General features: G+C 44.8%; 1 protein-coding gene across 1 annotated transcript in view; it reads right to left on the reverse strand.

The window, feature by feature from the left end:
- The window catches only part of LOC103533945 (unconventional myosin-Vb), a 108506-nt gene that overhangs the window by 19863 nt on the left and 61411 nt on the right, over nucleotides 1–27232 (reverse strand). The window contains exons 16-30 of the mRNA XM_030468319.1: nucleotides 25623–25779; nucleotides 23625–23864; nucleotides 20217–20456; nucleotides 17520–17604; nucleotides 16553–16701; nucleotides 15626–15745; nucleotides 15062–15199; nucleotides 14415–14477; nucleotides 12534–12773; nucleotides 10456–10553; nucleotides 5510–5708; nucleotides 5087–5195; nucleotides 3910–4053; nucleotides 2679–2830; nucleotides 1818–1907 (exon numbers count right to left, since the gene is read on the reverse strand). Coding sequence (XP_030324179.1) covers nucleotides 1818–1907; nucleotides 2679–2830; nucleotides 3910–4053; nucleotides 5087–5195; nucleotides 5510–5708; nucleotides 10456–10553; nucleotides 12534–12773; nucleotides 14415–14477; nucleotides 15062–15199; nucleotides 15626–15745; nucleotides 16553–16701; nucleotides 17520–17604; nucleotides 20217–20456; nucleotides 23625–23864; nucleotides 25623–25779 — 2224 coding nt within the window. The remainder of the gene's footprint in view (nucleotides 1–1817; nucleotides 1908–2678; nucleotides 2831–3909; nucleotides 4054–5086; nucleotides 5196–5509; nucleotides 5709–10455; nucleotides 10554–12533; nucleotides 12774–14414; nucleotides 14478–15061; nucleotides 15200–15625; nucleotides 15746–16552; nucleotides 16702–17519; nucleotides 17605–20216; nucleotides 20457–23624; nucleotides 23865–25622; nucleotides 25780–27232) is intronic.

Below are 27232 nucleotides of genomic sequence, written 5' to 3' on the forward strand. Positions count from 1 at the left end.
AATGAGAGCCAGGGAGCTCTTTATTTTCTAGTTGTTTGCTGACTAGCAAAATACAAAAATACAGCTTGTGCAATTTGAGTTGGCTTCAGGTTTTCTCCCTTTTTTTCCCCTGACTAATAAAAGTGTTGTTTGTGCTCCTTAAACTGCAAGACTGCATTGAGTTTGGGATTTTCCTTTAACCCCTGCTCCTTAAAAACACATTTGATTTCCAACCAAAAATTGTGATCTTTTGGAAGCTGCTCAGAATGGTTTTTCCTTCCTGGTTTTCTGCACCAAATCAGCAACCGAATTTGCAAATATCTGGTTCATTCAACACAGCAAATCATTGCAAAGAAGATTAAATGTAACTCTTAAGTGGGTTTTTTTCACCCTGCTGGTTTTCTGGGGAGGAATTTCTTTAAATGTAATGCTGTTATCCAGGCAGAAGAGGGAGCTTAACTATAAGGAAGTATGATCTCAATTATTTTTCTTTGCCATTTAAATCTTGGAAGTCCAGCACTGAGGTTTTACACACCAAGTCATTCCCTTGGGAATGATCTGAATAGACAATTTGATTCCACGTTTTTTTTGTTCTTTATTCTTAAATCTTGATTGCTCAATATATCTAAGAAAAAAAAATTGAGACTTCATGAAAAACAACCTAATTCGGCTCTGTTGAAAATTTTAAAGACCCAGAGCATATGGCTACAAGGAAGGCAGAATGTTCTAACAGGCCTGTGATGATCTGATTTTGTCAGAAGGGATCAGCTATAATAAAACTTGCTGCAGTTTATGAAATATTACTGAGCTGGCAGGAAATGAGAGGGTTTCTTTCCCAAACCTTACACTGTGATTAAACATTTTTGCTCTCTCAGTTCTAAACTACTTGAACAGGGAAAAAAAAACCCAGTAGAAATATTTAGAACCTTGGAAAAGTTTTACCTGGCTGAAAATCTTGGTTAATGAAAAGCTGTGGGATGGAATAAAATCAGGGGAAAAGCCTTCAAAACAGCGTATCAGGAGGCAAATCCCTGTTCAGACAAACCAAAGTGCATGGTTGGCTGTTGGGGAAACAGTTCAGAAATATACAGGTTGTGAGCAATCCTGACTTACTTCAATTTAGGCCACATTGGGTTAATGGTTATTGAGGCCTAGTTGCAGGTTTTCTGAGAATGAGCTAATGGGAAAGAGATAACTTAATTGGCAACAGAAGAGGAAAATAATTATGTGAGAAGAATCTTTCCGTGAGAATGGAATGTGTAATTGGAATACAAAGCCACCTGCATGATAAGATGGTGTAAACAAGGCTTCTCTATATAAGTGAGTGCAAGTTGGTAATAAACGATTTCATACAATCATATTGATGTGCACATAGAATCCTTAAGCCTCCGCAGACTGTTTTCCCACAGTTGGCTACAAAATTCAAAATATTCTATGGGGTCTTGTGTTGTAAGATTTCAGTTCTCCAATGTCTGGTCTTGGTGCAATGTCCCATGAACCTCTGGTTTAGTCCAGACTAAATATAAGGAAGAAATGTTTTATGTTGAGGGTGGTGAGATGCTGGTCCAGGTTTCCCAGAGAGGTGGAAGAGATTCCCCATCCCTGGAAGCATTCCAGGTGAGGTTGGATGGGGCTCTGAGCAACCTGATCCAGTTGGAGGTGGCCCTGAGGTTGGACTGGATGGCCTTGGATGACTCCACAATTCCAGGAGCTGTCTCCTGTTAGATCCAAATTCCCAAATCTACAAGCCCATGGCCTAGCCAGAAAGAAGCCACTAGAGCTAGGAGACCTGAGGCCCTTTCCTAGAGGAATGTCAAGGTGAGTGAGGAGTTTCTTACCACATCCCCACTGTACTGCTTCAGGCAGTGCAGGAGGCGACAGGTGTTGGCCAACCAAAATGAGGTCATCTCAAAATCTTCACTGTGTTTCTGGAGGAGCAAAAATAAAACGTGAGATCCAGACCCAGAGCCTTCAGAAGGGGATGCTGGCACAACAAGGCAAAGTGATTTGGAGTTTCTCCACCTCTATCAGGGAGCTCGTGCTCTGCAGATGGGCAGGATGAGCCAGAGCTCCCTGCAAAGATTGTTCCTTTCATCTGCACATGTGAAAAATGTCCTTGCTTGGATCATAAGTCTCCTGGTTCTTTAAAGGACAAAAAATGATCAGAGGGTCTGAAGACAGGCTGAGAGAGTTGGGGTTGTTCAGCCTGGAGAAGAGAAGGCTGCAGGGAGACCTTAGAGCACCTTCCAGTGCCTGAAGGGGCTCCAGGAAAGCTGGGAAGGGACTTCTGATGGGGACACGGAGTGATACAACAAAGGTGAAAAGTTTCCATCTGAAAGAGGAGAGATTTAGATTGGATCTTAGGAAGAAATTCATCCCTGTGAGGGTACTGAGCCCCTGTGCCAGGTTTCCCAGAGAAGCTGTGGCTGCCCCATCCCTGGCAGTGTCTCAGGTCAGGTTGGATGGGGCTTGGAGCAACCTGGGCTGGTGGGAGGTGTCCTTGCCCATGGAAAGGGGTTGGGAATGGATGATCTATAAGGTCCCTTCCAACCCAAACCATTCTGGGATTCTGTGATTGTAGAAGTGGAAGCTGTAACAGTGACTGTGCCTGGGAAGTCAGCACAAGAGCTGAACAGCACACACCTGTATATGGTTATAAGCATCTTCCAACACCTCAACAAAAGAAAACTGGCACCTACCTTCAGGACTTTCTTAACCCCATTGATGGTGGAGGTGAGCAAGGAGTGCACTTTCTGGTCATCATTGATGTAATCTGCATGCCTGATGCACATGTAGAGGATGTAGGCAGGAAGGCAGGGAACTGTAGCAGACACTGTCTGGGGCTTGAGATCTAGAAGGTTTGGTTTTATTTTAAATCCAAAATTAAAAAAAAAATGTTTAAAATTCACTAGCTGCCCAGTAAAGCAACACCAGAGCTGGAGATGTCACCCAACCCCCTCTCCTCCCAGCCCTGGGGAAGCTGATTTTTCAGATGGCCAGAGAAGCAGAGACCAAAGTGCAGGACAGTGCTGGAGCTGGCCAAAGCTGAGGAGTTGCAGCATCATGTCAGGGGAGAGGTCCCCAAGCTGTGTTGGAGTTTGTGACCCAATAAGATTACACTTCAGGGATGCCCAAGTGGCACTAAGTCTTTTAGCACATGGAAGGCTGCCCCAAGCAGCCCACAAGTAACCTTAAAAAAAACTCCCTGAAGCTTTCAGGATTATGTCCCACAGGTTTTAACTCTCCCTCTGAATTCACAGCTCAGTCAATTGCTCTTTCCCTCATGATATAGATTCCTAATTTTAGCTGAAGGAATTTGCAGCCTCTGAAGGGATTAGAGGTCTGATAAGAGGCAGTTCAAATATCCCAGCTAAGAGCTAGTACTGCTTTTTTTGAGCACTTTTTAGATCCTCGCTAGACTCTGATGGGGTTAGAGAGTGATGGTCAGTACTTCCCCTTGGCCAGGAAGTACTGACTTCTCTAACAGCATTGAATAAGGGGATGCTGCAGCAATTCTGATCAGACCTTCCAGTGTCAAAGAGCTCCTGAGTTTATTATCCACTGCAGTTGCCATCAAAGATGTCAGAAAACAAACAATCTTTATTCCACTGCTGCACACCCCCCCTGGGGGTTTATCCTTTGCTATCCCCTCCCCATTACAAGATCAAGCTCAGCAAGTTCCTGCTTGCTCTAAAAACCACAGCCCCTTTTTTCTACTTTTTCTGTTGTTCCTAAGGATTCTATACCCCTGCTGGTCTGGCTGCTCAGTGCTGGGCTTCTTTTCCCTCCCAAAATTTCCACCATCCTAAACATGCAGCCCCAGGAAGGAGCAATTGGAGGAGATCTATTTGTCCATCTTGAAATCTCCACTTTACAAACTCTCCCAGGCAAGAGGAGAAGGAGCCAAGCACAGGAACAGAAGTTCCTCACCTGTGATGAGGTTTCGGATGAGGAGTGGTTCATCTTCTTTATGATATTCCAACATTCCCTGAAAATCCTTCTCCTTCCTCTGGACAGCAGTTTGCATGCTACGCTCGTGCCACCTCCTCTCTGCTGGGACTGGGGCTTGGGATGCTGGGAAGAGAAAAGAAAATAAAGGGTGGTACCTGGTGGTCAAGAACTCTTCAGTTCCTCTGATGTCCCTAGAGAAGACACCAGGTCAAAGAGTTGTTTCCAACCATGTCAGCAGCTTCACCAGACTTCTAAAAACATAAAAAAACTGGATTATGGGTAAGCAGAAGTTCTGAGTCTGAATGAAATAAAGTGTAAAAGTTAGAACAAAAGAGGAAAAGATGAAGTTGTATTTTCCAGCCTAGGAGGTAGTAACCCCAAGGCAAGTTTTTTACTGTACCATTTTCAAAAAGGGGGGAAAAAATACATAAACATCCCATCTTCTGTCTGCAAAAGTGAAGAGCTGTGGTGGCACATCCCTGAGTGTTGTGCTTTCATAAAAGTTTAATAAAGCAGAGGAGAGCAGAGTGTAAACACTGCAGGGAGGAGCAGCCTTATGCTTGAATGTTCTACCAGCAGACACCTGCCAGGTTCACCCCAGAAACCCTCCAGTTATTCAGCTGAATTTCACTTAGTGCTTGTTTTTTCAGAAATTAGCTCATGAGCAAAAGGTTATGTGATTCATCACAGCATCTCCAGAGAATGGGAAGCTCCTTCTGTACCACACAGATGTCACATTTAAGATGTTTTCTTATCAAGGAGAAAATAGGGAACTGTTGGAGTGAGTCCAGAGGAGGCCATGGAGATGCTGGGAGGGCTGGAGCAGCTCTGGAGCCAGGCTGAGAGAGTTGGGGTTGTTCAGCCTGGAGAAGAGAAGGCTGCAGGGAGACCTTAGAGAACCTTCCAGTGCCTGAAGGGGCTCCAGGAAAGCTGGGGAGGGACTTGGGACAAGCTCTCCTTGCTGAAAAACAGCCTAAGCATCACCAAGGAGCTTCATCTGGACTTTTGGTTCCCTGTCACACTAACAATGAGCTCAGTGCTGGCTCAGAGGGACAGAACAACTCTTGCTTTAATAATAAAAAAAAAAAAAAGAGAAAAATCTTTTGCTCTCCAAGACTGTGAACCCAAAGTGTTGTTCCCCCACCCCAATACTTACTATAAGCCATGTCACTTTCAAAATCTTGGACCCTCTTCATGTAAATCTTCAACTGTTTCTTCAGCTTCCTTTCATTCTTTTCCAACTTTTCCAGCAATTCTTTAAGATCCTGAAAAAAACCAAGATGCCTTGGGTTCAAAGAAACAAAAATTAAAGATAACTTGTTTGGGGCGAGTTTGAGGCTAGGGTCACTCAGCAGCCAGGATTGTACCACTGGCTACAGGGTGGGAGCATCTTGGGAGATAAAGAGCCAATTCTTTCTGGTTTGCTTAGAGACACCCTCACTGACACCTCAAAGAAGGACCTTGCAGAGACTTTAGGAGGGATGGAAGTGCCTTCTCCTCTCCTTCACGTGTCCTAAATCTCTCTCAGCCTGGTTTTTTTCCCTCTGCCTTAGGCTGTGTTTTCAGTGCAGCTTCTTACCAGGTTTTCATTGGTGAGTCGTGTAATTTCTTGTTCAAGTCCAAACTCCACCTGGACCTCAGGAGAGAGCTGCAGGGTCTGCAGGAAAGCCTGGTGCTGTTTCTTCATCTCTTCTTGCAGTTCATCCACTTGGCTTTTCATAGCTTCTAACTCCTCCTCATGCTCTCTCCTCTGATCCTGGAGCTGGGCTTCCAGCAGCCTGAGAAGAAGACCAGAGAGATCAGCCTTGTGATTACAGCACCAACCATTATTTGAGATCCTTCAAAAGCAGCCAACCTGAGGTTCCTGGTCAACCTCCCTATGAAAGTGACACACAAAGGGGTGCTACAGCTGTTTTTGTCACATCAGATTGTCATTTGCTAAACTACAGCTTCAATACTAATGAAATTAGAGATGTGAGCTCAGAAAGTTGGATTTATTTTTTTTAATAAATCATCCTACCTGCAGGAAACTATGCCTGAGGCAATTTTTGGTCATCTTGACCATCACCTGCTTTCATCATCACTGCTGACATCACCAGGAGGCTTCAACGGGGGGTAAAAAAGGTTTGTTCCTCCTTTCTCTCCATTCTAGGTGGCTACCCCACTTTTTCTCAAATAGTTTGTGCTGTCACCATCACCTACACCCCCTTTCCCTGCTCCAGGTCTCCTTCCTGGACAACATCAGGATGAAACATTGAGCTAAAGAGGAAAGGATTTATTTAGTGCATTAGGAATGAATAAATTATGAATACTCATAGAATCATTTTGGTTGGAAAAGACCTGGAAGATCATCAAATCCAACCCTTAACCCAGCACTGCCAAGGCCACCACTGCCCCATGGCCCTCAGCACCACATCTCCAGGGCTTTGAAATCCCTCCAGGAATGATGGGGACTCCAGCCCTGCCCTGGGCAGCCTGGGCCAGGCCCTGACAACCCTTTCCAGGGAGAAATTGTTCCCCAGCTCCAACCTAAACCTCCCCTGGCACAACCTGAGGCCATTCCCTCTTGTCCCTGCACTGTCAACTCCTTCAGGTCCACTGGGCAATTCCTGGAGAGTTCTGCCTGTGAACTGTTTCCCTGCAGAATTAAAATTTGTTGGTTTGGGGTTTATTTTGAAGGATTATAAAAAAGAACACATGCTTTCTTTGCAAGATTTCTGGATTAAAAGTATTCATTAGGTTTTTTTCCTCTTCCCTTTCTTTGGTGTTGGTTTTAGAAGATCTAAACAACCCAATCTCCTATTTTCCAACAGGAGACAGAAAAGCCTGTTTTCCAGCCCCCGAAACATGAGCAATAACACATTAAGCCTCATAATCATGTTATCAGGAGTTACACTCTGAATAGGCTTGGAAAACACAAGCTCACCATGAAATAAGTACTAAGTTCTTAATTTTTCTTTTATTTCTTCAATAGATAAAACTAAAACCAAACATTCTCCTTCTACAAACTTGGGTTCTGATGTTGCTTTGCCAAACAAATGAATCATCCCTCTTATTTTTTTCCTGTTACTTGGTTTAGCAGCTCATGTCATGACTTTTTATAACAACCATGCAGATGGAAGCCCTAAACCAGGCTGCAGAAGAGCACAGACTGATGAACAACCACCCATCAGCTCTTCTGCATACCATGTGGAACCAGCAAAAGAATCTAGAGATCCCTCTCCCTTCCTTCCACTTTGATTTATGGTTTTATTTTTAAATCAGCTTTGAGATGAGAGCTCTTTACAGAATCACCAGCATCCCCAAGAGATCTTGAGATTGCCCTGAGGTGTCCTCCAGGGATGTGTGCCCATCAGACCAGGATATGGGAAGAATTATGGACTGGGTGGCCACCACACTTGGGCATTAGTGACAACAACCACCATAAGAAATGTTTAATTAGTATCACAATGACTCCTATAAAAATTAGAGGGGGCTCTTGACTCTTTTCAGTTTGCATATCCCACTTCCAGCTGCTCCCTGAGAGGACAAAAGGACCTACAGGGGACATCAGGTCCTACAGAGGACAAGAGCAGAGGAAGAAAAAGAAATCAAAGGACAAATAAAGAGGGAAGAAGAAGCAGCAGGGGAAAAAAAGAGAAAGTGTTTGACCTGGCAACTTGCTTTAAACCGTGGTAAGCCAAGCCGAGCTCTCCATCTTCATTGAGATACCCCCAGTCCTCAGTCTTGCTAGAATGAAAGGGCAGAGAAAAGGACAGAGAAAGACAAAAGGTCAATAGCAAGAGAAGGGGGAAAGGTGCAGAACCCTTATTAAATGTATTTGATTTTTTAAAACACACTTTCATGACATTCTATTTCCTTATCCACCATGATGGGGGAGAACCATGCCCTGATTGTGCCTCCTACAATTAGAGCTTCTCCTCCCTCCCCAAAAGTGTTCAGGTAAGAAGGAACCTGAGTTTTCATTCCTTTATGGCTGAACTGCTTCCCAGTTGATTGCCCAGCCCACACCAGTGAGTTGAAATCCACATTAAAACCTTAATGCTTCAAAAGCAGGGAGGAGAAACAAGGACTGAGAGGGAGAAATGAGAGAGCAGAAGTCAATACAAAGGGTAAAGGTGTCCAAATACAGGGTAAAATCATCAGCCCAGCTTGCCCAGAGAAGCTGTGGCTGCCCCATCCCTGGAAATGTTGAATTCCAGGTTGGATGGGGCTTGGAGCAACCTGAGTTTGTGGGAGGTGTCCCTGGTGGTAGAACTTGATGGTCTTCAAGGTCCCTTCAACCCAACCTGTTGTATGATTCATAGCCTCATGTCTCTTTTATCCTTGGAGTACAACTCTGGGGCAGAAGCTGGTGACCTGCATTTGGCAACCTTCACAAGCAGGGGAAAAATTTTTTCCCAAACATCTCCCTTCAAGTCATTTAAAAGAAGTGCACAAACACCAGCCCTCAGAGTTGGTAATTTTACCATCTTTAGATAACTATCAGCTCTTCATAAAGCAGAAAGGGCTTTTCATCTGCAACCACAGATCTACTTTGTTGCTTTGGGTTTCTTTTAATTAACTGGAAAACTAATGTAGATGGCAGATTAGATGTGGGCACAGTGGGAAGCAGTGATAAGAGACACATGGGAGAGTGAGGAGCAGAGATGGGAACCCTTGGTGAGCAGAGATATGAACCCTTTCCATGTGATGGCCTCTTCCAGCTGCAAAAACATCCTCTATGTGAAGCCAGAGTCAGCCCTTTGCTTTGCAGCTGCAGGTGGGACTTACCCAGCAGACAAAAAAAAAAAAAATCTTTGGATATCACTTGGAAGTTAATCACAAATTGGGAATTAATCAGGCTTAATTTCAAAGACTAAGTCTGCTTTGAGCTACCAGGTTGTTATCTCTAACATCATCCCCTGCTCTTTTTTTGGCTCTGCATTTCCACCAAGATCAAACAGGCTGGAAAGGAAAATCCCAAGGACTGAAACAAGGAACAAAAAATTCATTTTCCATTCAGTTCATGAAGCAGAAAATTATCTGGAAACAAACTTGATGTTAAGACAGAATCCCAGCCTGATTTGGGTGGGAAGGGACCTTTCAAGGCCCTCCAGTCCAACCACAGGGATATCTCCAACTGGATCAGGTTACTCAGAGACCCATCCAACCTCACCTGGAATGGTTCCAGGGATGGGGCATCTCCCACCTCTCTGGGAAACCTGGGCCAGGGTCTTATCACCCTCAAGGATGAGAGGTTTGGGGGTAAAGAGTGATGAGATGAGAGGTTTGGGAGCACTCCTTCCAGTTCTGGTTGGAGAAAAAATGGTTCTTGCTTATTAATCCCACTTGGGAACTGCAATCTCAAACCAGGAAAGCTTTCCATTCCAATACTTACTGATCAAGCTAAGAAAAAGAAAGAAGTTTGAGTTTCTCATGCTGACACACTCAGCTCTAGAGCTGTGTAAGCATGAATGCAGACGTGCTGGGGGGAAGGAACAGTGATTTCTATTGACAAATACAGTAACTTATGCTGCGCAAGTGTTTTTCATCTTTTTTCTTGCCATGGGCTTCAGCCTACAGTTCCTAAACCAAGCAAACACACACAAAAATGCACAGGGAACAGTGATGGGGGAGCTGGTGGTGATTAATGAGCCACTGGATAAATCATAGAAATTAGAATCACAGAATTGTCAGGGTTAGAAGGGAACTTATAAGATCATCCAGGTCCAACCCCATGCCATGGGCAGGGACACCTCCCACCAGCCCAGGTTGCTCAGAGCTCCATCCAACCTGGCCTTAAAAATTTTGGGATGGGGCTCCACCACCTCCCTGGGCAACCTGTGCCAGGGTCCCACCACCCTCATGGGGAAGAACTTCCTGATGTCTAATCTTCCCACCTTGAGTTTGAATCCATTGTCCCATCACTCCCTGACATCCTAACAAGTCCCTCCCCAGCTTTCCTGTAGCCCCTTCCAGTATCTGAAGGCCACAAGAAGGTCTCCTTGGAGCCTTCTCCTCTCCAGACTGATTAACCCCAACTCCCTCAGTTAGTCTTCCCTAGAGAGGTGTTCCAGCCCCCTCAGCCTCCTTTGCTCCAGGATCAACACCCCCAGCTCCCTCAACTGCTCCTGGGCAGACTTCTGCTCCAGACCCTTCCCCAGCTCCCTTGCCCTTCTCTGGACACACTCCAACCTCTCAATGTCCTTCTTGTCCTCAGGGGCCCAGAACTGACCCCAGGATTCCAGGTGCAGCCTCACAAGGGGATGATCCCTGCCCTGCTCCTGCTGCCCACACAGTGCTGACACAAGCTAGGATGCTGGTGGCCTTTTTGGCCACCTGGGCACAACGTGGCTGACGTTCACTTCCCTGACACAATGCCCCAAAGATCCTCACTCAGTCCAAAACCTCCATCTTTATGGCCCAGCCTTGATCAGAAGTTGGTAACTCTCTTAAAACACATTGTTAACGTTGCTCTTGATGTCATCCCTCACACTTTGGTCAGTCCCTTCAGCTCCAGGACAGAATTTGGGCCACACTTACCTGTTGGTCTCACACATCGCCTGGTAGGCTTCAATTGCATCCTCCTGATCAACATGCTTGTCACTGTTTGGCCAGCTGGCATTGGTGCTGATCTTCTCCTAAATTCACCATGCAAAACAGAGCAGCATGAGACACTCCTCTTGCCTTTCCATCCTCCTGAATCTAAACAGTTCCCACCCATCCTCAAGATCTTCCCAGGGGCACCCATCAGACCAAAGAACACCCATGAAACTCAAACACATTCAAACAGGCAGCAGCGGGGATTAGGAGAATGCAGTGAAGCTGGGAAGCTTCGTGGTCTAAAATGCAAATCATAACAAAATCTTGAGGAATGGCGAGAGTTTGCCCCTCAGTTCAAGAAGGACAGGGAAGTGCTTGAAAGAGTCCAGCGCAGAGCTACGAAGATGATTAAGGGAGTGGAACATCTCCCTTATGAGGAAAGGCTGAGGGAGCTGGGTCTCTTTAGTTTGGAGAAAAGGAGACTGAGGGGTGACCTCATCAATGTTTTCAAATATGTAAGGAGCGAGTGTCAGGGAGATGGAGTTAGGCTTTTCTCAGTGATTACCAGTGATAGGACAAGGGGTAATGGGTGTAAATTGGAGCATAGGAGGTTCAAGTTGAATATTCGAAAAAATTTTTTTACTGTAAGGGTGACAGAGCCCTGGAACAGGCTGCCCAGGGAGGTTGTGGAGTCTCCTTCACTGGAGACATTCAAAACCCGCTTGGACACGTTCCTGCGCGATGTACTCTAGGTGGCCCTGCTCTGGCAGGGGGGGTTGGACTAGATGATCTTTCGAGGTCCCTTCCAACCCCTAGGATTCTATGATTCTATGATTCTATGATTCTATGAGTTTGCTGAAAACATTCTCTTCCAGCAGAACAGGGTCTGAACAAAAAGCCCTCAAAGAAGAGGGCCAGGCTACAGCCTACACACCACTGGAAACAAGTTACAGCATCACTTGAGCAGAATTGGTCCAGAAGCTCTTTTTCCCCATAGCTCATTTCCTTGAAGAATAAGCCAGATGTCACAAAACACCCCTGTCCTGGTTTGGGCCAGGATAAAGGTGGTTTTCTGTTTCTGTACTTTTGCTTTTAGCTAAGTCTCTTGTAAGTAGTTGCACTTGCTGAAATTAACAGCAAGTTTCTCAGACAGTGTGTGTGCTTTTAGGACTGATAACACTTGATGTTTATAGTTACTGCTAGAGACTGGTGTGCAGAGCCAAGGACACAGAGGCCCCACCTGAACCCTCCTTTAGGGAGGAACGGACAAGATAGATGCCAGAATTGACCAAACAGAGTATTCCATCCCATATACGTCACACTCAGTATAAATTTGAGGCATCACGTGGGCCGAGCCAGATCTTTTCCTGCTTCCCTTCCTTCACCCGGCATCCTGGAAGGATCCTGGTCTGTTCATCTGCCTGTGGTCCTGATCCGTGCCAGCCCATATCTGTGTGTTCCTGCCTCCAGTTCCCGACTGCTGCCGACTCCAGGAGTCCAGCCTGGACTTTCCCAGGGCTGCCCTACAGCCTCGGTGGTGACGTGAGAGTTATTGGGGGAAAGGGGGGAGGAATGTGGTTTCCATTTTCCTGTATATTTGTATATATTCAGTAATTTTACCTATTTATCACTACTGTTTCATTAAAGTTGTGTAGTTTAGTTTCCAACCCATAAGTCTCTCTCCCTTATTCTCTCTCCTTTCTCTATCAAGGAGAGACAGATTAATAGAGAGCGTCTGTTATTCGGTTTAATTGCCGGGCCAGTGTTAAACCGTGACAACCCCCCAAGGAACATCTCAAACCAACCCATCTGGGTGCAGGGCTGGAGAAGTTGTTCCCTGATGTGGGCTGGTTGTATCTCATTAGGTGTGGGGTCACAGGACATAAGAGTTCTGGGCTGTCTGAAATGTTGTCATGGACTCTGATCTGTAGGCTGAACCTCTTATCACCCTGCAGAACCTCCTAAAATCTCCCTAAGCCACTCAGAGCCTAGAGAAGAAATGTCCTAGCTCATGCAGGTGGTGAATTTTTAGCTACAGAATGGGAAAAAGGAAGGGAAATCCCATTCCCTCTGATTACCATGTTTTTCCCTGTCTCTTTTTGCTGGGCTGCCTTCATTATCTGTGTCCTCAGGATGAGCACCTCTTCTTTTCTCACTTCCAGCTCCTCATTGGCTGATTTCAGCTGGTTCAGTAAGAGGTTGTAACTCTCTTGAATATCATTGGATGAATTATTCTGGGTTGCTCTGTCTGCTACAGCCTTCCTCAGCTCATTCAGTTCATTTTTCAGCTTCTTGTTCTCTGACTCCAGCTCTTGCCTCTGGAAAAAAAAACAGTAACCAATTCAGATAAACTGCCCTGCAGTGCCTCATTTTTTCCTGAGACATCTCTGAGGGAACTCAATGATCACAGCTGAACCACAATTCATGCCAGGATCTGGATTTTCTTGCCCAAACCAGCCATGTGTGGCTCAGAAAAGATTTTGGCTGTAGTCAGCAGCCCATTCCCTTGTCATAACCACACTACTGGGTGACACAAGGCAGGTTTTTTTAGTTGTTGACACTGTTTTTAAACAAAAAGCCACCTGTTAAGAGAAGCCAAATGAGTTCATCTCCTCTTTACTAATTTTTCTTCTCAATCAAGAAACCACCAACAACCCCAAAATGTTTAACTCATCTTTAATACTTATTAGACAGGATGGAAGACACTGATTTACATGCTTATCATGGCAGACCACAGAATTCCAGACTGGTCTGAGTTGGAAGGGACCTCAAAGATCATCTAATTCCCAACACCAGGGACACCTCCCACCAGCCCAGGTTGCTCCAAGCCCCATCCAACCTGACCTGAGACACTGCCAGGGATGGGGCAGCCACAGCTTCTCTGGGAAACCTGGCACAGGGGCTCAGCACCCTCAAATTCAAGAATTTCTTCCTAAGATCTCACCTCAATCTCCCTTCATTCCCCCTCATCCCATCCCTCCCTGCCCTTGTCCCAAGTCCCTCCCCAGCTTTCCTGGAGCCCCTTCAGGCACTGGAAGGTGCCCTAAGGTCTCCCTGCAGCCTTCTCTTCTCCAGGCTGAACAACCCCAACTCTCTCAGCCTGACTCCAGAGCTGCTCCAGTTCTCCCAGCATCTCCATGGCCTCCTCTGGACTCACTCCAACAGCTCCATCTCCTTCTGGTGTTGGGGACCCCAGAACTGGACCCAGCACCCCAGGGGGGGTCTCCCCAGAGTGGAGCAGAGGGGGACAATCCCCTCCCTGACCCTGGTGGGGATGCAGCCCAGGACATGGGTGGTTTTTGGGCTGCCAGCTCACATCCAGCTTCTCCCCTACCATCCAGAGATCCAGGTCCTTCCCTTTCCCTGCTGCCCTGTGACCCTTCCCACAGTTTTCTGGCACAATCCCTCGTATCTACATGGTATCTGCTTCCTTATCAGCTTTGGCAGGGGAGAGCTAACAAATCTGAAAATAGCTGGGGGGAGAGTGTTGTAATTTGTACAATTTCTCTAATGTGTAGCTGAGCACAGCTGTGTAAACCTCGTTTCCATAGGAAACAAGTGTTATAATTATAAATCTTTAGAAAATATAAATAGCAGCCCCCAGCCCAGCAGAGTTGTGAAGGGAACAGCTGAACTGGCATCTGGACATGAACAAACATGTCAGGAAGGGAGCATAGTCAGGGGCTTGAAACCATCTGCCATTAAAAAGATTTGAAAAAAATAAAAGGAGAAGAAAAAAAATACTTTAGATTCAGCAATTCTTCCACACCCTCAAACATAGTTCAGCAGGGGAAGCATATAAGCCACTGGTTTTGTTGTAATTGGTTCTGAAAACCAGTTTGAAAACCCCTTTTTTCCCCCCCCTCCTTTTCTTGTTTTCTTTGGGGTTATTGCCAGGTTCAGACAATTTATTTGGGAGCCATGCAACAGGTGACAGCACTAAATAGCTCCTCACTCACCTTCAGGCTGTTGTATGCAAAATCTTCATGGTCTGAAGTCACTTCAGTCTTTGTTTCAATTACCTACATGGATTAAAGAGAGAAATTAATATTTAATTATTAGCAGGTTTTCAATCAATGAGGAAAAGTCTGGGAAGTTTTCTGTTTCATGTGTTTCCTGCAAATTGCTAGAAGCTACTGGGTTGTCAGTAATCCTCATTTTTTTAAAGTATTTAGGTTGGGTTTTTTTAAGTGACTTCCAAGCAAACTGTAGAAAGATTCTTTTTTCTTTTCACCAGGAAGAAAAAAAATATATCTAAGGAATAACCCTCCCCTGCAAAACAGAAAAGGAAGAATGCCTTCTGCTAACACTTATCTTGCTATTTCTGATTTATTATACCCTTTTAAAGCTATACTTCTGTACTATCATAACTGGGGATTTAAAAAAGCCACACAGATTATACATCTAAATCTCTTATAACAACTTTTTAGGTATAAAAATTTAAATCTGTTCCCCTGGCCAATTGTCCTTAGCTGCCAAAAAATTTTCTTCCCATATCCCAGCTGCCTCTTAACTTGATTTTGTTACTCTCAAACCTACCCTGTCCTCAGGCCATCCAGGAAAGCCAGTTACCAACATGAAATATCAAGGAAAAGCTCTTTCTTACCTGGGATTTCTTGCTCTCTTTCTCCTTTTTCTCCAGCTGGGCTTGCAGCTTCTTCCTCTCCTGCTCAAGCTCCCTGACTCTCTTCTGGAGCTTGAGGAAGAGGTTCATGTCCATGGCTGCTTTCTCCATCCCCACCTCCTGGAGAAGAAGAGGAAAAGGGGGAAAAAAGAGAAGACCTCAGACAAGTTTTAGAAGCACAGTGCCAGATCTGGCAGTGTCAGCACCAATCCCAACCACACAAGCATCCCAAGACAGCTATTTTCTAAGACCAAACCCCCATTTTAAGCCCTTATTTTTAATGTCAATAAACAATTGACTCATTTTAATAAATCATTGAGTGTTTCAGAGCCCAACAGAGAAGTTGGTTGACTGTGGCCACAGCTAAGAAGATTAAAAGGTCCCTTCCAGCCATGTATTTATTAGTTGGTTTTTAATTGGCTTCATCTGGAATATGCTGGCATGGCCAACACATTGATTACTTTGCCTTCACAAGATGCTCTCAGAGCAGTTCAGGAATATTACAGCAACATAACTCGGCAGGCAGTAAAAGGAAGTTTCTTTTACCTCCACTTTTTGTATCACATCCTCAGTGTCTCCTATCTCAGAGGTGGAGATGGATGGATAATTGGAATCAGACTCCAAGCTGCTCTGGTTGGATGGGTTCCTCCTGTGGCCTGGTGCTTGCTGCCAAGAAGAGGAGCAGATACATCATGTGGTGCATGGTTAAGGAAGGATTCCTCACAGAACTGTGTTTCTTCAACCAAATACATGTTAATATCTCAATATCCCTTTATAAAAGGGATATTTTATAAAATATAAAAATATCCCTTTATAAAAGGCTTGGCTGTTACCTTTTAGTGAGTTCCACCTTCTAGTTCTTACACCCCACCATAACACTCATAAAAACTCAAGGGGACAGTTTAAAATTCAAGGTGACACAGAAGCCCAGCTGAAAAATTCTGCATGAATCCAAAGCTTTTCATGACACCAGATGCCTGGCAAGTGCACCCAGGCAAATCTGAACTCAAGATTATGCTGTTCACAGCACCCTCTGGGGCTTCCTTTAAATTCTTACCAACCTAATGCAGCATCACTTGAATTATTAGCTCATTTTCAAGTTTTTCTAACACCTGAGCAAAGCTGAACCTAAAAACTTTGCCTTTTAAAATTCCACGTGTTGTTGGGATTTTTTTTTGGCTTTTGCTTTTTAATCCAACACCTCCACACAAACAGAAAGCAAAGCAAGAAGCATGAGCTGCTTTTGCTGAGATTCACGGCTATCTCCACTCCCCCTCAGAGAAGGGTGAATGACCAGGCTCCTCTTTTCAAGGCACACACATGGTTTCAGTCTTAAAATCAGTTTAGTCTTAGAAATTCCAAGGAAAAACTGCATGATAATGTCAGTGTTTTGGAGATGAGTGAGTCCCACTATCCAGCCACCAACATCAGGTCCAGGACACAAGAGAATAAAGATAACTTCAGTTTTGTTACCTTTATAATTGTCATTTCATCCCTCAAGTTGTCATATCTCTGCTCCAGCCTTGAATACTCTTTTACCAGGTTCTGGTAACGAAATCTTTCTTCTTCCAGTTCCTTCTTTATCTGGATATTTTCCTCAACTGTGTTTTGGGCAAATTCATCTTTAAAATAAAATTTAAAAAACCAAACAAACAAAAAAACCAAGGAAAAGAAAGAAAAGAAATTAATCTTCACCTCTGAAATCAACTTCTTGTAATTCTGTGCTACAATAGCGACTAATTAATAAAATGCTCCCTGTCAAGAACCTTTAAAATACAGATAGGCATTCTTCAAGATCCAGAGGCCACTTGGAACATCTCAGTGTCTCCTGCTTGATAAGTAGAGTCCTCTGCCATTTGAGTTAAAGAAAAAGCCACAGCACCTAGAGACCATCTCTTAAACCCATTTAAGAAAAGACCATTATGGTATGGAAATCAATTCACACTTAAGAAGTGATACTTGCTACATTTAAAGACCTCTCTGCCTGCTTCCCACCACCAGATTTGGCACAGGAGCAAACTGAGAGCAGCATCTCTTCCTCACCTCACATTCAACCATTTACCATGGTAGGACTGTGGAGGTTGAAAGCATTTTACATTCAATTAAATGTTAAAAATTCTCTTTTGGAAGTCAGCCAGGTCTCCCCTCTTCCCGAGAAACCAGGTAAATACAGTCTGTGTGTCCCTTTAAATTTGTGGACACCAAACCAAGCCCCTCCACTTGCTTTCCCTGACTTTGATGCTCCCGAAGCATCTTATAAGAGAAGAAAATATTGGCAGCAAGTTTCTTTTCACCATGTTATCTTCATTCCTTTCTTTTGCATCAGGCTGAGAGCACAAGACACTTTCAACCTTGCCACCCACCAGCAGCACAAAAAAATAATTTTGAATGGAGACAGCACAACACTCCAAGCAGTTTTAGGGTTTTTTTTCCTTCTTACCTTCAGACTGACACAGGATCCTGCTGTTCAGCTCCTCTTTTTCCTCCTTCAGGAGAGTATTTTCCTCTTCCAAGTCAGCGATGCGCTAGGAAAGCAAGGAGAGTGAGCAAGCGAGGAGAGGAGAGCGAGCAAGCGAGGAGAGCAAACAGGAATGAGTTCTGGCTGCAGGGCAGAACCTCTGCTGAGGGATGAAGTTTCACCTGGCTGGGGCCAAGGAATTTTGTTAGAGCTTGGTGAAAAGCTCCATCCCCTGGTGCTCTGCCAGTTACCTTCTGTACATCAGGTATTGAAGTGTAGGAGAACCCTGCTGCACTCACAGCCTCACTTTGCTTTTCCTGAGTGAATTTCTCCCTTAAATTCATGTTTGCATGAATTGAAGAACTTGACAAAATATTGAGCAGTGGGACTTGGAGGAATCATCACCTACAAGTGATCAGCTCCTCAAATCATAATTTTCGTATCTCAAGGGGCTTCATTGCTGTCTTAAACTCATAAAATCACTAAGGTGGGAAAATACCTGGAAGATCATCAAATCCAACCCTTAACCCAGCACTGCCAAGGCCACAACTGCCCCATGTCCCTCAGCACCACATCTCCACACCTTTGAAATCCAGGAATGATGTCCAGGCCCTGACAGCCCTTTCCAGGGAGAAATTGTTCCCAAGCTCCAATCTCAACCTCCCCTGGGACAACTTGAGGCTCTTTGAAGTGCTGAAGTTGATTCAACAAACCATGGCTCATCTGGGAGCTTGAGGAGGCTCTGAGCACCCTGTTCTAGGTGAGGGTGTCCCTGGGGTTGGACTGGGTGACCTTTGGAGGTCCCTTCCAACCAAAATGATTCTGTGATTCTAAGTGTTGTCTTTAGGCCATATCAACTGAAAGACAGTGAGGAAACTCACCTCATTTATCCCATCAGGGAAAAGCTGTGGGATGATGGCATTATTTCACAATAATGCTCTTTAATGGGTGCTGATCATGAACTCTTCTGCCCAGGAAAAAATGTTGCGATGGTTGGAAGAGAAACTAGACAAAAATTTGGATTTTTCTCAGCTATGCAGGGGGAATATTTTAGAACTAAAAGACTTTGTAGAATCCAATACAATGATTCTCAGGTTTAAAAACATCTACACTCAACCTGGATTAGAGATCTGTAATCTGTGACTTTAAATGATTGAGCTTGTTTATTGTATTCCTGCTTCCATATGAAATAGAAACAAGCTGGGATTCAACATTTGTCTTCATGGAAACCCAAGGAGAATGAAAACAATCCATAAAATACTGGTGGAGGAGAGAAGAGCAGGTCACACAATGGCCATCACACAAACTCCATCTCTGGTACATTTTATACCTCATTTATATACTTATTTTCTATAGGAAACATCTCTGAAGGTGCTTCAAATCCACCAGCACCTGCTTTGAAGGATTTTTATGGAAGATGTTGAGCAATGAGCACCTCTGATGGCTTCAGCTCTTATCTGTTAAACTGCTCATGCCATCTTCCTCCAGCCTTTCCCTAATCTCATAAGGAGAGGATGATGGCATTTAGGATTTTTCTAATAAAAGTCCTAGACAGGCTTTGAATCAGCCTAGCTCATCAACTGAGAAGATTAAGTGCTACCAAAAAAAAACCCAACCAAAACAAACCCTAGGAATTGGTTGGTTCTCCCCCAGCTCTGATATTTTAAAGTTCATCACAAAATGGACTAAGAAGGGTTAGCCTAAAATTAAGGAGTTGGCAGAGAAAAGCTCTAAGGAAGAGATTAAAAGATCTTTTTTTTTTTAGTAACAAAATCACAACTATGAAGGATTTGCAGCCCAAATTGATAAAATTAAGGCTGTCCTCTCAATCTCACTCAGAAGCTTCTGATGACTTTGGATACTGTCCCCAGAGGGAGCACATCCCACCACAATCAGTGCAACCTCACTGCTGAAGGTGCAAAGTACTCCTCACACCTGAATTCAGTTTTACAACCCAGCCCACACTTTCAGGGATTAGAATTAGTCCAAAAGCTCCATTATAATGTATCTCAAGGTGTTTTCACTAAACAAATGGTTCACAGGAAGAAACAAGTCTTCTTCTTCCCACAGGACAAGGAACAAAAGGGAGGAATTGATGGCAGTGATGGGAGCTTGCTCTGCTCAGCAGAAACATTTTATAGTTAAGCCACTTATTGTCACCATAAAGCACAGGGTATTTGCTCTGCTGTAGGCATTTCTACAACCAGGGAAAGCATCTGCTTTGTTTTCTTGCTTTTTGAAAGAATTTCCTTGCAATGAAGAACAAAGAGGAGCAGTTCCTCCCCAGCTGTGTCACCTTTAAAAAGAAAGCATCTTTTCAGGCTCTAAAAGCCTGGGCTGGAGCCAGCTAATGAACCCAGCCCTGGGCCAAAAAGGATGTTCTAATTTGGTGCTGGAGAAAAGAGAACCAAGTCCATATTGGTGCAGCATGTGTGCAAAGAGCTTTGCTGGCAGCTCTTGGTCCAGCCAAGAGACAACGTATCCAAAGCTAAAGCCCTTTAGAGAAGCACACCCAAAAATACCTTTCAGATATTGTTTAGATTAAATTATCCTGGCCATGGAGTCCCCACACAACCAAATCTTAATTAAAGCAAGGAAATTAAGTTCTTCCCCTTAGACCTGTGAAAAGCAAGCTTGGAGCAGCATGAGCACCTCTGCAAGATGAGAAGAGGCACCTACTTTCCTCAGCAGATCTTTCTCCTTGATGTAGCTATCTTCCACGAGCTTCCTCTCCCCATGAGCTTTCTCCAGCTCCAGCCTGAGGTGCTCCATCTCTTCTTGCAAGCTGACAAGCTGGTTGCCATGACCCTGCTGGCTTTGCTGATATTGTACAAGTTCTTTCTTGAGCTTTTCCACCTCAGAGGAGTGGGCAGAGGCAAGGATAGAGAGCTGCTCATTCAGGAGTTTGTATTCTTTGTTCTGCAGCCAACAGCCCCCAAAAAGAAGAAAGCAAGACCAGGAGTGAGACAAATGCACAAAATACAAAAATAACTCCCATAAAATCCTTGAGTGTGGTGGGTAACAAGCAGCGGGGAGAAGCAGCTTCTCCTTGCACATGCAAATAAAGCTCAGAAAGCTAAACACAATTTCCAAACTCTGACAAGAGCTCAACAATATTTTGCTCACTACTGTGCAAGCACTTATTAAACTGATGTTGAAAGCAAACACTTGCAAGCAAACATCCTTTGACAGTGCTGGCAACCAAACCACAAATCCAAAATTTTGATTACAGCTTCTAAATGATATTATTTAATGCTATTAGTTTGTATTTCTTTTTTGGAAAGGGGGTCTGTAATACTGGGTTTGCAGTTTACCTTTTATTCCTGACTCCTTCCCCACAGGAGTCAGGAGTGACAATGTCCTAGAGCATAATTACAGCCTTGAGCACAAAAGCTTCCTAAACCCCAGCTCTAAAACATGTGCCACCTCAAGAATTTTTGTTTGCTCAGATTTTCTCTTTTAAAACACTCAGCAAGGATTTGTTTCCCACTTTGGAGACCTGAAAATGCAGCAGCTCTGATGTTTGGAGCCTGAAACATGTGAACTGGCAGCCCAGAAACCACCCATGTCCTGGGCTGCATCCCCACCAGGGTCAGGGAGGGGACTGTCCCCCTCTGCTCCACTCTGGGGAGACCCCCCCTGGGGTGCTGGGTCCAGTTCTGGGGTCCCCAACACCAGAAGGAGATGGAGCTGTTGGAGTGAGTCCAGAGGACGCCATGGAGATGCTGGGAGGGCTGGAGCAGCCCTGGAGCCAGGCTGAGAGAGTTGGGGTTGTTCAGCCTGGAGAAGAGAAGGCTGCAGGGAGACCTTAGGGCACCTTCCAGTGCCTGAAGGGGCTCCAGGAAAGCTAGGGAGGGACTTGGGACAAGGGGAAATGTTGGGAAACTGTCTGGAAGAAAACAGAAGTGAGCAATCCTGACTATTTAGCTTTAACTAGAGTAAGCTAAGGGCCTTGAGGCCCAGTTGGCAAGGTTACTGAAAGATGAGCTATGGGAAAAAGATAAGGGAGCTGGCAGCAGAAAAGAAAAATAGCAGGATAATGATGTAGCCAGCAGAAGTTCTGTGAGAACAGGATTTGTGGCCAAGATATAGCCACCTGCAAGATATCGTTATATAAACAAGGGCTCTATATAAAGTGAGTGTGAATTGTTAATAAACGACTTCACTTTAACCATATTGGTGACTACGTGTTGACCTTAAGCCTCTGTGGATTTTTCTACAGGGAAACAGTTTAAGCTGAAAGAGGGGAGATTGAGATGAGATTTTAGGAAGAAATTCATCCCTGTGAGGGTGCTGAGCCCCTGTGCCAGGTTTCCCAGAGAAGCTGTGGCTGCCCCATCCCTGGTAGTGTCTCAGGTCAGGTTGGATGGGGCTTGGAGCAACCTGGGCTGGTGGGAGGTGTCCTTGCCCATGGAAAGGGGTTGGATAAGATACTCTCTAAAAGTCCAAACCAAACAGTTCAATGATTCTATTGCTCAGACTTTGTTAAACTTGAAGTTCTTTTCTTTTAAATTATCCAACCCAGCAGAACTGTGACAGTCCTGGTTTCAAGCCAGGCTCTGTGCCCCAAATCCTGAGTTTATTTTGCTCCCAATGGCACAGCCAACATCACTTCTACCCCCAAACTTATTTATTCACAAAAAAATTTCTCACACACTGCTGTCTGCAGACAGCTCCGGGAGCTCAGTGTCAGCCTAAATATTGTCTAAATTAACACTGAATAAATCAGGTAAGTGATCAGAAGTGTCTCTGGCAACTAAAACATACACATTGAAAATCAACTCAACAAAACAGAACTCAAAAAAACCCCAAAAAACCCGGCCCAATGTGGAGAGAAAAAAAGTGGCCTTGTGTGGATATTCCACTGCCAAACTGATTTAAATCTTCCATGGGTGTGAAGAACTCCCTCACCTGACCTAGAAAGTGAATTAAAGAGGCCCAGTTGTGGGTGGCAGAGCAGGTGAGCTGAGGCTGACCTAAAATAATGGGATTTCATGTTTTCCAAGAAAGATCTCTCCCTCAGGGACTCAGAGAATGCTGAAGCTCTATCCATGCCTGAGCTAAAGCAGCAGAAATAGAAATGTTTTCTTCCACATCTCATCAGACAAGGATACAGCTGCAGCCCTCCAGGCTCCCTGCAATATTTCTTTTTTCCTTAGAAAAAAATTCATTGGCATTTTGAAAGGTTTTGATAGATTAGCAAGGACTGAAATCGAGGTACTTCAGGGAATCTATAAAATCACTGCTGATAGAAAAAAATGCAGCATGCTGAAAAGAAGGGTGGGCATTAGGACATAGAAAGCATCCTGGGGACACCTGGTAGGACAAAAATCCCCAATTCTCATGTTCTTTATGGTTGGACCTCTCCTGTCATATAGGGATGGGAGAAATTAAAGGAAACCACTTGGGATGTGTAAGGGTTCCTGACACAGCCCCAATGGAAGGACTAGCTGCAATTAGTAGTAAGTGCCAATAGGAAGTAGCTGAGACTACAAATAGACAAATAGTAGTCAGTAGTCTGACTGACAGAGAATGTTTCTCCTGCCTGAAAAGGACAGTTTAAGGAGAGAGGTGGATGTAATTTTCCTGTTGGAATCAGTGGACACAATTGGGTCTACTCAGTTGTTCTCCTACTCCTCCCTGAAGATTTTGTACAGCACTGGAAGCAATGTAGAGGATATATAATCATTAAGGTTGGAAAAGACCTCTAAAGATCATCAAGTCCAACCATCACCCACTAAGAGGTGTCATATCTACATGGTTTTTTAAAAACCTCCAGCAACGGGGACTCCACCACTGCCCTGGGTGGTGGAGGTGCACTTCCCTTGCACTCTCACACTAGTAGGTGGGAAACCCCTCATTCTATGCATGGGATCAACCAACCATTTCACAGCTCACTAATGACAAGTGATGAAGACCTCTCTGTGACCCAAGCAGCCAGAAGAATCCCACCAAGCCTTTATCACTTCCACCACACCATCCCGGCCCTCCGTACATCCCCACCACTGTTAAAACAAGCAGCACAAACTGACTCAAACGCCGTTGCAGAGAAATTATGCATGCAACTTGAACCGACTCAGGACACACCTGCTCATCAATCTTCCTTTGAAGCTGGACCACCTTGTTCTCCATACCAACGTTGAGCTTCTTCAGGTGCTGGGCTGAAAGGGCCTCAATCTTCAGAGCCTTCAGCTCCCGCTTGGCCTTCATGCGCCGGTAGTAGCACTGCAGGACAAGGGTGGCACCGCGGAGCCGTCGGAAGCGGGTGCGGGCCAACCAGCCCCGGGTGTACTTCTGGAGGATGGTGGCTTTGTGCTCCAGGAGGATCTGGAGAAAGGAGAGCAAGGAAGGGTGAAAAGTCACCTGTCAAAGCAGCAGCAGCCCAGGTTTGGCTGTGTGGTGGCACTCGACGCTTCACCTCCCAGGTGGAGTGCTGATCCCTGGTGGCCTCGTTCCTGAGTCCTTGATAACCTAGCCAGTTAATGGGACAATCCCTAATGGCTTCTTCCCTGAGTCCTTGCTAACCAATATGGCTGCACCACCAATCCCTCATGGATCCTTCCCCAAGTCCTTGTTAACCAATCCAACAGCAATCCCAGAGCCTGGCAATTTCTCTACTAAATCTTTATGAACTAACCCACTTGCAGTTATGGCTCCTGGAAGCTTCTTCACAGAATCCTTAACCAAACCAGATGCAGTTCCATTTCCAGGGTTTTTTTGCTTTGTTTTGGAAGACTTTGAAGGAGGACAAGTTGCAATAAGTTGAGCCAATTTTTCTGTTAGTTGTTGCTCCTTTGATTTCTGTTCTATCCTTTAAATCAGAATTATGGCTACTGATAAGAGTTGGAGGAAATGACTTTATATAATGTCATTTCAGAATAAATGACAGATTTACCTTCTTAGGTAAAGGATTTGTTTCTACTTGTTCTGGTAGATGAGGGGTGATGATTGGAAGGGGTCTTTCAAGCCCAACTCCTGCAAGGTGGTTCTCTGGGCACTAAAATCAACTGCTGCAGGAAGGCATGTGCAAACCTTGGAAGGTTTGTAGGGTTTGGTTTTTTGTTACCAATTTGGGATAAGTTGTATCAGAAAAAGAACCACATTAACTTCTCTTTACAATCTTTTGTTTCACCCAAAAGTTTTCTTTGCATTTGCAAATATGAATTCAGAAGTGTTGAAGGCCAGGCTGGATGGGTCTTAGAGCAACCTGCTCTAGTGGGAGATGTCCCTGGCCATAGCAGGAGGTTGGAACTGAATGATCCAAGGTTCCTTTCAACCCAAGGAGTAAGGTTCCTTCCAACCCAAACAGCTGCTCTGGTTCTGAGGGCATCTGAAATCTCTGGTGGGTGACCAGTTGTCCAAGTAACCTCCATTATTTCCTCTCCTCCTGCCTCATCATGCTTCTGACTTCTTTAAGTGTGCCTGTGACTATAAATGGAGGTAATACCAAAGTGAGTCTGGATCTGAGGAGCAGCCAGAAGATTCCTCAAAGCTGTTCTCAGTTTCCTGACAAATGATTTCTCACTCTACCACTTATTGCCATCAAACCTTTACTTGCTTGCTTTCATTTAACACACAAAGCTAATGAAGAGAATTAAAGAGGAATTTCCATAACTAAATGACCTTATGCCTTTCATGACAGACCCTAATGGTCTTCCTACCTCCATCTGCAGCCCAAATTTGGTTTGCCAGGGAGGTTCTTGCAGAGTGTGAGTTGGATCAAATGACATTTCCAGACTTCCACAATACCTCCTGGCATCCCAGTGCCTGATTTCGTTTTGCTGCTCCGCAGAGGGGCTGCTGCCAAAATCCTTTTTAGCTTGCACAGCTTTGAATGGCAACTCTGACTGCCCACATTTGCTCTCCAGCAACACTGGAGGCAGTCAGCTTGGGAAAACGTTAAACCAGCCACAACAAACACATCCCAGTGGAGGAAAATATAATAACCATGGAATCATTGAGAGGTTTGGGTTGGAAGGGACTCTTAAAGGTCACCGAGCAGGGCCATCTGGGTAACCTGGGACAGGGTCTCACTACTCCCAAGTTTTCTGACTCTTTTCTAACACAGAGTTAGTGGAGTTGTACCTTGTGATAAATCCTCCTGACAAACATGCCCCGAGCAAAAGCCTGAATGGTGATGGTGGCACTGCGGACCCTCTGGAAAGCTCGGTGGATCCGCAGCATCCGGTACTGCTTCTGGAAGATGATAGCAGCTCTTGTCCTCCTCAGGTGCTCAGCAAGTCTGCAAAGGACAGGGAAAAGGGTTAGATGGACTGAATGATCTTTAAAGGTCTCTTCCAACCCTCTGGGATTCTTTCTCTTGGAATCTGTTTGAAGCTGGCTAGAGAGAAAAAACGGGTGTCCAAAAGCACCAAGAAAGACCATCCCACCAGTACGGTTAAGATAATGGCACCTGATCAGAGAAGCATAGAACGGTTTGGTTTGGAAGGGACCTTGAAGACCAAGATCCAATCCCCCTGCATGGGCAGGGACACCTCCCACCAGCCCAGGTTGCTCCAAGCCCTATCCAGCCTGGGCTGGGACATCAACAACCTCCCTAGGCAGTCCATTCCAGTGTCTTACTACCCTCATGGTGACAATTTTTTCCCTAATATCTAACATGTCAGGTCTCCCTTTGAATAATGGGAGTCTCTGGCACCAGAAATCAACACACCTCATCATTCCCAAACAGCATCCCAAATATTTTCCAACTTTTCCCTTCTGTTGACCCCTCTGCCTTACATCCTTGAGCCAACTGATGCCCAAGGTTTTCTCCATCACTGCCCTGACTATAAAAAGCAAGAGTTGGGCAGGGTAGCCACCACCTCCCTGAAACTGGCCACAAATTGATTTGACATTTAAACCAGTGTGTACTGGTTTAGTAATGGTCCAGAGACCCAAGCCATTCATGGAAAGAAAATAATGAGGAATGTGGTCAACTCCCTGCTGGCTCATTCCAGTTCTCCGACTCAATTTGTGTTCAGTTTGCTGCTATCTAGGTTAATAAATCTCCATAAGGCTTGCTTTTAGTTTCATAATGAGCTCATTTTGATGAGCTTCTGATTTGTTTCTTGCTCTCAGCATGAAGAATTACAGATTGTTGATCTACTTCTTGCTTCTGAGAAAAGCTTTTCAAAACCAGAAGAGCCAAATCAGATTCATTTATTATCTTCCTCGTCAAGGCCAACAATTTATCATTAGGAGGAGAAGAAATGGCTTCAAGTTGTACCAGGGGTGGTTCAGATTGGATACTAGGAACAATTTCTTTAAGGAAAGAGTGGTCAGGCATTGGAACAGGATTCCCAGGGAAGTGGTGGAGTCCCTGTCCCTGCATGTGTTCAAAAAATGTGTGGACAGAGCACCTGAGGTTTAGTTAGCTGGTGGTGTTGGGCTGCCCAACCAAGTTGAACTTTTCCAACCTTAACATCCTGTGATTAGGACCCACTGAACTGGAGCTAACTGGTGAGGACACAAGAAGGACCATTTCCAAAAAGAGGAGTTATTCAGGTGACATCCCACCCTGTGAAACCTGGGTGAGGGAACTGAAAAATCACATTCAAGAAGCACCTTGCAGCAGAGGATTTCAGCACATCTCGTTCCAGCCTCCCTTTTAGCTCACACTACATTGCTTTGCCATCACCAAGGGTTCCTCCTCCTCATCCTTTGAGGGATGGTTGGCTGATGCAAAGTCAAAT

This window comes from Calypte anna, chromosome W (genome assembly GCF_003957555.1).
Source record: "Calypte anna isolate BGI_N300 chromosome W, bCalAnn1_v1.p, whole genome shotgun sequence".
NCBI lineage: Eukaryota > Metazoa > Chordata > Aves > Apodiformes > Trochilidae > Calypte > Calypte anna.